Source organism: Cyphomyrmex costatus, unplaced genomic scaffold (genome assembly GCF_001594065.2).
Source record: "Cyphomyrmex costatus isolate MS0001 unplaced genomic scaffold, Ccosl1.0 scaffold32, whole genome shotgun sequence".
NCBI classification, from domain to species: domain Eukaryota; kingdom Metazoa; phylum Arthropoda; class Insecta; order Hymenoptera; family Formicidae; genus Cyphomyrmex; species Cyphomyrmex costatus.
Genome location: NW_017277340.1, coordinates 956766 through 969491, shown reverse-complemented (window position 1 = coordinate 969491; position 12726 = coordinate 956766). Strand labels below are relative to the sequence as shown.

The 12726-nt window shown below is 36.0% G+C and overlaps 1 protein-coding gene and 1 long non-coding RNA gene across 2 annotated transcripts in view; both read right to left on the bottom strand.

Moving 5' to 3' along the window:
- Positions 1-10898, bottom strand: part of Pgant2 (polypeptide N-acetylgalactosaminyltransferase 2) — a 46793-nt gene extending 35895 nt beyond the window's left edge. Inside the window, exons 1-2 of the mRNA XM_018542247.1 lie at positions 10748-10898; positions 10077-10196 (exon numbers count right to left, since the gene is read on the bottom strand). Of these exons, the coding sequence (XP_018397749.1) occupies positions 10077-10196; positions 10748-10845 (218 nt within the window). The 5' untranslated portion in view covers positions 10846-10898. The remainder of the gene's footprint in view (positions 1-10076; positions 10197-10747) is intronic.
- LOC108775799 (uncharacterized) lies at positions 7880-9133 on the bottom strand. Its single transcript, XR_001940769.1, has 3 exons — positions 8706-9133; positions 8354-8473; positions 7880-8183 (listed from the first exon to the last, which is right to left on the bottom strand). It is a non-coding gene; the product is annotated as an uncharacterized LOC108775799 (long non-coding RNA).
- Positions 10899-12726: the final 1828 nt, after the last annotated feature.

Here is a 12726-nt window from a genome sequence, read left to right as displayed (position 1 = left end):
TATCCGAATAAAGGGACAACGTCGTCCGATAAAAAAAAAAAGACTATCGAATTTACTGTCTGAGCGTGACAGTCACTGTATCGGACAGTTGTAGCAGTCGTTGCGGAAGTCGTGCGTCGGACTCCATATTGTGGAAGGCGAATCAGCGTTGGAGAGCTTCCGTGGCACGCCAATACCGTCACCGCACACCAAAGTGGTTATAGAATTTTTCAGTTGAAAAATCCGTTTATCCCGGACTCCGACTTATCTGAAAATGGTGCCTTAAGACGATATTCGCTACAATGGACTTCTCGACGTAAAACGCGCAAACGGTCTGACCTGAGGTATTGACTTACACACGTCCAGCGTTTACGTAGACATCTGTACACGAGCGGATTTTCTTCGACGAAATTGTTTTGTTTTACGTTAATATTTTTGTAAAAGAAAAAATTGTAGAACAAAGACTCGAGACCATATAAATTGGAGAATATATAATAGAAATTTTTGATGGATTTTTTTTTAGATAGATTATAGTCAATCGATGAATTAAAAACTCACCCATATTTATATTAGATTCATTTAATTTTTATTTACGATGCATCTATACAAATTGTATTATATGAATAGATATTAGAAATATAATATATATTAAAAGAAATTATTAAATCTTAATATATATATTTCTTTGAATAGTACTACCATAAGTAAACATTTACTTACAATAAATAAATATTTACTCAATAAAAGTAGTAGTAAAATTAAATTGGTTTTTGTATTAAACAAAATATATGTTTATATTTGATAAATATTTAATTTTTAAATACATATTTATTAAAATTTAGTTTTTTTCAGTATATAGATATATCGTATATACAGACGCTGCACTGTCATCTTTTTCTTCTCGATAGATCGTAGATAATAATAACATGAGAACGCATCAAATTTTTATTGGTCTCGTGTACATGATAAAAGTCGATACGACGACTTTAAGCGTAACAGGAACGCGCTCGGAAATAAAGTTGGAGTTTATGAAACGGCCGCAATCGCGACGCCTGCGAATCCCGGCGCATTCGAGCGTCGCTCGAGAAGTCGGAATCGCCAGCGAAATTGTTTCTATCGACGTCGATATCGCGGAACGAGCACTCTCCCACGAGCTCGAAATGGCGGAGGAGTTTTTCGACTGAGAAATCGGTTTCCTCGCGGTGCCACGTTATCGTGGGGAAAGGAGGAAGAACGCGGGGAGATTCGTTTCGCGGACCATGCTCCTGCGGGCACGTTGTGTTTTCGCACACTCTCTCGTAAGCGAACATCCCGAGGATGAACGGAATCTCGCACCGTTCTGCACCGTGTCGTACATTTGCCAAGCATTGCGCTTATGCAAGTGCTGACGCAGCCGGTAACACTTCGTACAGTTAGATAGGGACGAAACTTCATTGTGTCAGCCAAGTGCATCGGACAAGATGGCATCTTTTGTCGCGGCTCTGAGAATCTTCATAGCCTGCTGACGTGATTCGACTTTCTCCGTCACGCAAAGCTCCTCACAGCGCGTCTGCGAGACTCGGGGAAATTCGTTTCAAGAAATTGTGCACTCCAGTCGCAATTTGTCCGGATACTTTTAGTAAAGTGCGCGAGGATATTAAAGTTGACTGTATTGGTGTCATCGACAGAATCCTTTGTTGTTATTATATAATTAGGAATGACAGCAAAATATGTAAAGGGCGATAGTGAAACGATATTATACTCAGCCACGTATCTTTCTCTATAAGAAGTAATTGAAATTGATTTCCGGCGGATATATCAAGTTTCATAAATATTAACGGATTCCCGCTAGTATGAAATTAAAAAATAAAGGTCGGCAAAGTAATCTGAATTGCAGAGTCGTTACGACAAGTCTTTTTGATACGAATATGTCAGGAAGGATCGCATTCATCGCAAAGTTCGCTCGTGCATGGCCAGCTATTGTGCAATTCAGGATGGATTGGGCAAGATGACGTCCTTTGTCGTGCCATCGACGATATCAGCAGCACAGTGACTCGATCCCATTCGCCTCTTTCGAGTAAAGCTCCCTGAGACACCGCTGGATTTACTTGAATAACTTCGAGTATATGGACTTTATCCACGTGCAGTGATGTATAACTCGCCTGTAGCATCCTCGTTGTAAAGAATTCTCGATGTATCATCTTTTTCGCTGGATTGAACGAATATTGCCGTAAAATAAAACGCGCTATTTAGCAAATTATTTTTATCGTGTAATATTTTTTATCATACGACGAACAGGTATTTCTACTCTTCTCCATTCTAATGTGTCAATAGAATAGAGTCTCTTCAAAAAGAAGCGCTGAAGTTGTTGCATAATGCACTCGTCTCACTGCAATGCTTTCGGGAACATCGCAAACGGAGGAATTAAATATTTCTATGCCTGCAACAGCCGAGACGGGTAACGGATCGATAATGCAGGAGACATAAAACAGCCGGTGTGCAAAATGAGAACCGGAGAACCAGCAGGTTGGCCGGTGCCCATACATCAAACGACAACACATATCTGGCCCTAGGAGATCTCATAATAGAGTACAAAGCTGCCCTCGTTATAATTCATGACCGCATACTGAGGTATCCTGGGGCTGACCGAATTATTACTTCATAAGAATAGGGAGGAACTCGAATGACGACGGGACGCACTGCTAGATTCTCTGGAACTACATCGCGCACGATAATCAATCTTGCATTGTATGTACGTAGCACATTTTATACAAGATTCCCCCCCCCCCCCCCTATTGAACATATTATTTCTATCAAATTTGATTAATGTTATATTACATGTATCTTTAATGTATGCTTTCTTTCATTCAATTGCAAATAAATGATATTCATTGGAAATATCCATTAATGAATATCTGCAAGCATTTGATCTTTCATAAGTAAAATGTGATATGTGATTGATTATTTCAGATCAGTTTACTATTTTGATTACTTTGCCATATTATAATTTATGATTAATTAATCAAATTAGTTTATAAATTACAGTTACATACATAAATGAAATCATTTATAGAGTTAATTATGTAAATGCTTTATGAAATAATTGTAATATATATGGAGAAATTATATTATTATTACATCAAATAAAATTCTTAATATTAATATGTATGATTCGAAATTATTATTGAAATAAATTTATTTGTAACAAAATAAAGCGTTGAAGCATATTGATTATAATTCAATTATGTGTAAAATAAGTTTCATTCAAATAAAATATAAATACACAAAAGAATTAATCTGTTAAATTTATAAAATAAATATATGGAAAATTTCAAATTTTGTTTCATACCGCAGTATGTTTTTCTGTAATTTCTAAAACTGTCGATAAATCGATTCTTTTCTACGTCAAGTGGATCGCACGTGTTTATTGAGCCAGGAAGTAGTAACTGCGAGTACGATCAGACTGCGTGCAAGTAGCGAAATCTTGTTACGTCAGCCAGAAGATACAGGCAAATAGATAGTTGCATCGCGCCCCCGAAACATCCGCAACTCCGTAACGTTTATTTTCTCCTATAATTTTTCTCCTGACATTTTGTTCTATGGAAGTTGGTATTTTCGACGTAGCCATAATTCTTCGCACGACAGCAGCCCATGTCGAAATAAAAATCTCAAATCTTATAAAATATGTGTGTTATTTTTGGAAAAATAACACTAGCAACTTTGTCTTTGTGTAAGATATATTATTATAGGTAGTTTTGTACAAAACTAAATAAACCAATTGATGATTATAATTTACGTAGCTAATGCTACTCTGTGTTCGCATATAATAACACAGGACCAAAAAAAATTTTGGAGAAAAACTTAAATCAGAGTAGAGATATTTCTCATAGATTTTGAAAAATATCTAACATTAAAAAAGAAACATTTTTGTTTTATTTTACTTATCAAAATATATTTTAAAAATCAGTTTTGCGACCGCATTTTAATGTTATATTTACTTTTGCTTTTTCTTCAATAAATATTTCAATCTTTACAGATGTTTCCATTTTTCTCGACGACCTAAAAAACTGAATGTGATGAAGCGATTTAGAAATTTGGACACAGCGATTTAAAATCTATAAGAAACGCCTACATTGCTTTGAGTTTTTTATCAACATTTTTTTACACCTGTGTAATTTTCAATATGTAAATTTTACGCAAATTCTATATTTTCTTTTTAGACGCCTTTAAAGTTCAATCGCAATGGTGGATTTACAAACATATATCATGCGTAAATCTCTCCCGGGATCCTTATCTCGACACTCGCAGCACATTGATATATTTAATGTATATCGACCGGCACATCGAGTTTCGTGATGTATGTGGCATGCAAATAACGTAGATCTTCTAGTATCGGTAAATATAATGGAAATTACAAGAGGAAGGCAATCGATAACGAGAGAATATCGTGTTTGCGGAACACTATAGTGACTTTGTAAGTTCAATTCGTACGCGCGCGGTAGTTCAATGTTTGAGCGATAATCGGAGAGTCAAATATTATGCGCCACGTAGCAATGAGCGCCGTGATCGAATGGATCTCTCGACGATCTTTCTGCGGTCAAACATACATCTCCGGTGAGAATTTTAAGTGTTTAATACGGCTTTGTGCAGAGAGCGACAAAGTCCGACAAAGCTGCCCCCTGGTTAATCAATACATACAGTACATTCGCGTTACAATCTCATTCAACGAAGATCATGTAACATTTACGTATACATGTACTGCTTCTGGTATCGGCTATCGAATTTCTCGATTGCTGCCTAAAGGACATTACGAGCAAATTTGAGAGAATAAATATCTATTTTAATCCTCCATTACGTCATTAAAAAAAAAATTATTTTTACACATAAAAGTAATATCGTTTTTTCTTTCTCTTTGTATGAGGGTAGATGTATTTACTTTCGATCCTTGGCAGCTAATACTTACAAAATCCATGCCGGATATTACGTATAATCCCATCAGTCACCGTTTATATAGACCTCAGACATCGCGCTGATTCTCTCGTGATTCATGAGGTCATGCACCAACGCAACTAACAGAATCTCCGCGTTACCCCGTCAGGAATCAAGGCGATTACTTGCCCAGCGCGCGTGTGCTGGAGAGAAAACGAAGTTTACGTCACGGATCGTATCCGATAACTCATGCGGATCCGAATTCGTCCCGACAGCACGTTATACAGAATTAATCAAACGGACGTAAACTGATACGAATTCCCCTTTCGCTTTGAAGCAAAATTAATAACGTCTTGTGCAATATCACCCATAGTTAGAAGGTACAAACAAATTTGTAGTAAATTATTATATAGCCGTCGAGGAAGCTTTGCGTTTAAGGAGTTTCGCAGACAATGAATTATGTCTGTTTATAAAAAATATAACATAGTCGCATGTAACGAAAAAAAAGAAAAACGTAGAAACTTAGATCTGGCAACAAAGGCAAGGATAATATTACCTGAGAAAGAGTTTAAATGCAATTTAAATTCGATGATAAAAACACTTGGCCTTTCGATAAACATATACTATTGATTGTTTAATATCAAATATGAGCAATAAAAACATCTAGTTTGCAATTTAAGGCTCTTGATCATTTATCACGGATTCTCAGATTGATGATCCGTGAGAAATGAGAAAATAAATACATAATGAAAATATAGAAATAATTTTCAACAGAACAGTATTTGCATTTAATAGAGTATTTTTATAAAATATCCCAAAAACTCTCTCTTTTTATTTCGAAATAGAATAAACTCATATTTATTTCAATTCGACTGCTGTCATAACTTGTTTCATTTTCTGATTACGCATAATTTAATCTTAAATATGGTTATTTATTGATTGGAACATAAGGAAAATTTCCGTATTTTACAAATTTATCGATTGCAAATGTTGCTTTATTAAAAAAAACTTACATTTTTACTATATAATTTGCAAAAATTTTCTTTATACATTTTCCACTTCTGACGTCATAATCCAAAATGGTTACGGTAAGTATATAGGCAGCAACCTTATCAGAGAGAGAGAAGAGAGAGAGAGAGAGAGAGCTGTCTAATATAATTTTTTTACATAAAGAAACTGCAAATATCATAAATGTAAGAATAATTATTTTTAATTAAAAATAATTACACATAAAATAATTAAAAGATAAGTTATAAGTAAATAAACTTGGGATTAACACACACACTTAGAATATTTCTCTCAATAATTTCCTATAACAGTGAGAATTAGGATATCAATCGCGTATTTAGTAACAATACATTGTTATTTGTTGTAAAGTATATTGTGGCATATTCAATATTAGCTGCATTGATAATGAATTAATTATGGAATTGGATTATAGTAGTACAGTACAGTTTCTCTGATCAAGATACGTCGATTTGTGTAATATACCGTGACAGTGAAATAATTATACTAATTTGCGATTATTCCGAATATATGTACAACTGTTATTGTACGCGAATAACTACAAATTCTATTGTATCAAAGTTCGTTTGTACAAAGACATTTCCACAACAAAACTCCCCTTTGTCCCCTTTGGTCACTTAGCTTCTTTATTTCATACGATAGTTGCCAAGTGTACTTCGTTATACTATTGTTAACCATGTAGGGACCGAAATTTCAACTAGTACTTCTATATGCTGAACGAAAGTGTCGAGAGTCAGCCTATGTTTTTATTAGCGGTATATTGGACGAGTAAAGCAACAAGAGAGAGCAGGCAATACCATTAAGTGCTAGGAACCGGCCATAAAAAACTTTGCAAACTCAATTCTATTGCTTCCCCAGTTTCCGTCGTCCCACTGCTTCTTCCTTGCGGGTTAACCGTTAGAATCGAGACGAAACCCTTTCACGACCTTCGTCTTGACAAAAAGGTACTATCTCTTTTTCATCTAAAACGCATAACTTCGCCCCAGCTTTGACTTCCTGTATTTTCGCGACGTCACATCTGTCTGCCAAGCAAAGAAGCGCAAAAATTCATCTCGCGCAGAATGCGTTGCGGAGCATGTTCCCACGCCGATTTTCCTGAAGCAGGATTTACCTCATAGCGTGATATGTACAGATCCGCAATATTTTTCTATCCGTTCACAGAGACATTTTTCACTATGTTTTTCCGAATAATATACACAGAACTAACTTTACGAAAAATATCTGCGATATAACATTTGCAACAAAAGCTAGCTTTTCTATAATGTAATTTTACAGTCGATATAACGTAAAACATGACATTTCATCTTTTTAAATATGGGAAATGCGTAATGATTTAATTATTAGTTATAGAAAGAAGACAGTAATGCTACATTAAAAAATGTTTTTAAATTATTTGAATAGTGCCAGCTACATATTTATTAAAAGATACATATATCTATTTGATACAAGAACTATTAATTTTAAATATTTATTTACAGTAAGTAAATGTTTATAAGTTAGTACTGTTCAAATAAATATTTATTAAAATTTAGTACATTTTTTCTCAGTATATAAATCTCGATACCTAGTTTGCATTTTAAAAGATACTCTATATTTATTATGTATGTGTAAAAATACGCGAATCATATGCCATGATGTCAACATAATATGCACTTAACTAATTAGATTTTAATAAAGCATACGCGGCAATGAGAAAATTAATGTACACATGGAAATGCGATTTATTGCAAATAACGTCATGATACTAATTAGCAATATATTATACCGACACATTACAGCGATAACCGATTAATCTTTCTGACAAACAGTCGCTCCTCGCATGATTTTCAGCGACAAGATATAACAACAGATATCACGACAACTATAATTTATATTCACTGCAAACATTATATACAATGACCATAAACAGAGGATATGTACCCATAGTTTCACGCAAACTTTATATATGGAGCCGCGTTTTGGGCGGCTAACAACGTTTGACGTGTAACAATGGTACCAATGATCTATGTGTATCGGTAAGAATTTATGATCGCGGCTTTATCGCTTTTCTTGGGAGCAACTCAAACTCCTTGACGGTTTGAATGTATTGGAACTTCATGCTGCCTTTTGAATTTTTCATGATATAAAAAGACGTGTATGTGTGTTCGTGCGAGTCTTGTGTCAGAGCGTACGAGGATAGATTGCGTTTAGGTGGATCGGAAGAATTACAGCAGGTGTATATTTTGCGATCCTATCGCGCAGAGGAACTGCCAATTACAGTACACTCGAGCCTGTGCAAAAGATTTCTTGATATTTACGCGTTTATGTATTTGTATATGCATTTACATATTACATTCATAATGTACGAGTAATATAATAAAAGATTGATTTAAAATGCAGAATTTTAAATTTCCGAATATTAAATATTTCACGATATATATTTGCGTTATATTATTATTACCTTTTTCAATGGAAATATGTATCTGATAGGTGAAACGGACGTCAGATTGATGCCAGATTTGCTTCGCAGGAAATTACTGGATATATTCGCGGCGGCATATGCGGAAATGGATTTCTTGTACTTTGATCAAACATATGTTAACAAAAAAGCGAATAAAAATATATTTCTTCTTTAATAAATTTAACAAAAGTCTATTTATAATAAAGTAGAAATTTTTAGATATCCGCTATGAGAAATTGCGGATAATCTGTTTCCTTTCATCAATTTTCTAGGATAATTAGATGAAAGTTCGTCTTCACAAATGACTATGTGCGATTATCTTATTGTACTTAGACGGGGAGAAATATATTACTTCTCAGTATTTGCGAGATTTTGCTGCTCTTCTTCGGCGGAGTAACTGCTGTTTGGCGGCCTGAATGTATGGCAGCCTGTCATGATACCGCATGAATTCCCAGCGGTACGCCGCGATCTTGCCGATCATTTGCGAGGAATAATGTCTGCCGAGAGAATCACGTAGCTGCCAATAATAGTGTATAAACGGGTTGATCGACCGACAGGCCAATTTCTGCGTTCTTTTATTTCTTTTTGCCATCTTCTCGCTCATCCCGAAATGCTTGTTTTGTGAGGAGACTGTTTGACAGCAAATCATATTCACCGACTGTACCGATGTATTATTTAAAAAATGAAAAACTTATCCCGTCGTCTTTCACAAATACACGAATTGAGAATTTATTCCATGACGAGACAATTTTGTAGCTCTGAGTAACCGTCTTTGATGCGTCTTCAATGTTTTTATCAATGAATAATGCAAAACGTATGAATATTGCGATGGATCGAGAGACAAGCGACAATAAACCACGATCATCTTTTATTATTTTATTTAGTTCCATTGAGCTTATTTTATACATTAATATTGCTTTGCTTTTTAAAATAAATTATTCGATATATTGCTCATTTGTTATACACATGGAAAAAAAATGGATGATTTTATAAGTCCAGTAAAACTATCCTGACTATTTTTGCCGAACTTATAACACTTTACTTGTCTAAAAATAAAAAATATCGGAGTTGTTTAACAGAAAAATAAACTTCACATAAGTGGTTATTTATCTTTATACATACATATATACCTGTGTCAATTCCATAAAATTTACTACATTTCTAGCGCATATTATTTTACACTTTTTACCGTGAATATCTAAAAAAACAAAGCTTTCCAAAAATGTTTTAAATCATTAAAATTTTGTAATAATAATTTTGAAATGTAATTTTAATATAATAATTGATTGAAAAACTGATAAAAGGACAAAAATATGCTTTTATGTACTTTTCCTTTATATTTATGTTCTCTTTCTGCAAGCAACTACAGAAAAATAACAATTTTGGAGTTATGTCGTTATAATAAAATGAATATATGCTACATACATAATGTATTCGTAAAATGAGCTAGCAATATTATATTGCATTATAATATATCCAGCAGTATGCCCACATGTAATCTATACACCTATATAGGATCTAATCTACAATATGTACATTGTACATCCAATCATGTGTCTAATTGTGTCTAATGTACATGTAATGTCCAATGTTTAATATATTAACATATGTTTAATCATTTAATACTTGTTTAATAATAATGCCTTATATTTAAAGAAGCAAGATAAAACGTTTAAAATACAAACGTAATACATTGACAAACATTACGTAATAAATTACTTACATAGCGCTACGAGTATCAGGTATATCACGATTACTTGGAAGACCGTCGGAGGCTTCCTGATTGAATTTATTCCTCGCGTATGGGTCCTCGCCTGCACGTAGACCACCTCTTGAAACGTACCTGTTGCACAAAGAAAATTATTTTGCCGTTGAATTTCTTGTTATTTTTTTCTACAATCCCTCGTCAAACCTGATATTTGGGTTTACGTGTGTTTATCGAGTGTCGAAATGATCGCGCCGTAAAATGCGACGTCCATCGTAACGAATATAACGGCACGTCGGTTATAATAGCGAATAGCAATGTCGATGAATGGCGTGGATAATGAAACATTTCAACATAATGTAGCAATAACACGCGGATATGTCCCGGCGCGATATGTTGCAGTTTCTAGTCTGGAAAGCTGCAAATAGACCGTTGCAAAAAAAATCCGAAGATATGTAACAGAAGATAATGTTTGTGTTGAAGGTGTAAAATAATTAATGCCAATGTTCCAACTTCGGACAGAAGTCGGAAGTCTCGCTGCAGCCGAATCAATATTACACTCGCAAATGCGTGCTGGAATGTTTAAGAGAGTTCGAGCCGACACTGAAAATACGCTTGCAAGTGAATGATGTTCAAGGTGCATATCGCGAAGCTAATAATAGCGAAGGAAGATCACCGTCCAGACTCACCCCTGTTCGTCAAAGTAATTCCACGTCACTCTCGGATCCGGAGTCGGTGCTGGCAGAAGCTCGGATGACATTACAATGGCTGTGCCGTCTGGATCCATGTAGCCGCCGGAATTTCCGCTGGCGGAAAGCGCCAGGGACGCGGGTTCTTTCAGCCGTAAGGCTCTGTTCTCATTCTGCTAACAAAAAGATTATTTTTCCATTAGAACTTGTCACACTTAAATTATTATAGACGTCGCGTAGCTATTAAAAAAAATATATTACAGCTTAATAGGTTTTTTTTAAATTTTCAATAATATATATTTCTAACTGATTCAGGATTGCTGCATCAACTCATCATACAATAATCGAGTGCATATTGAGAAGTGCATACTGGAAATTTGCAGTCAATAAACGTTCATTGTCGTTCTATAAATAAATTTCCATTAATTTAGGAAACTATTCTATGCTCTTCAGACTGTACTGTCGATACGTTCGAAATACGGTTAACTGTATTTCGCAATATAATGCAGTTAGATGTATCTCCATTCTCGTCTTGAACACATCCTGCCGCCTAAGCAATTTCGAGATCGACGGGACGGGACGACCCTTTGTAACTCGGCCTCGACTCCTTGCTTGGACCACTTGGCTTCGGCGCAGGAGTGAATTGTAAGGCAAGACGGTCTGCGTATTGACATATCATCGATATACGCCGTATTGATTTCGAGTCGCTATAGAGTTACGAGGGTCTTCGTATCGCAGTTGCATTGTGCCTTTGCCAGTGGATGTGTATTGTAAACGTCGATATATAGGTCATTGAACTTCGCTCATCAGGTTTCCGGGGATGCACCCCGCGCGCAGATTCGTTCCCTCGCGATACCGGAGATTTTCCGCGACATTTCTGGAGATAAGAGCGAACATTTTCACGGGCATGACGCAGGCACGTACAAGACTTGCGAGGTTACGTGAACAAACTTAAAATCGCCCTCGTGTTTCCGGGAGAAAATGTAAACGTGGCGATCGGCAAACGCTACCGTGGTACACCGACCGCTTTCAGTCGGATTACTTTCAGTCGAGCACTCGTGGCTTGGCAACAATGGACGTTTGTAGAATATTCGAATAGATGATAACCAGCTCGCTCGTTTTACTCAACAAGTTTTTTTTTTTTTTTTTTCAAATACATCTATATTAATTTATTTTTAAATAAAATCTATTGTTTAGAATTTTAATGATATATTGAAAACGTTTCGTGATTGTGCAGTATTCAAAAGACTGAACTGCGAGATTAAACAACGGAGGTTGTCGGATCAATTGTCGAATAGCAGAATGGACGCAGCAGCCGGTAAAGCGCCTTGAGACCTAGAGAGTAAGCGTGATAAGTGCGTTCTGCACTAGAACCATTAATGCATTGCATTGTACGTTGAAGCGGGCGAGCAACCGTTAATTTCACCGTGATTCTTCTCCGTCGGAAGCGCCTCCCCCGACTACAATCCAAATGGCAGTATTTTCCGCGAGCACGGATCGTTAACCTTACGACGTCGATCTCACGCGCGAAAACATCCAACAAAAGGAAACGAATAAAGCGAACAAGTATAAAACGTTGGGCGTGCCAAGGACAGCCGATGAGGCGCCGTTAAAATGAGAAGGGTTAGAGTAGGGAACCTATAGTGTGACCCGAGCCAATGCAACCGTGATGAAATATTAATTCACGGGTCACGGATCGAATTACAACCGGAAGCACACTTGGATGGTCAGTCTGCGGCAAGCTGTTGCATCCGGTTCCATAGCGGTTGAGTCCACGTGACGCCAAACACTCGCGTTGTTTTGCATAAAACTCGTATGAAGTCCTCGTATGATGCAGTCACCGAAAGGGTTGAACGCAAAAGTACGAATCAATTTTTTGTTGTTTCAACGTACATCCTTTTCACCTTTCGTCATGCAATCGAATTTTTAAAACCAGAAAGAGGATTTTATATAACGCTTTTGAGGATTTCACGGGTATT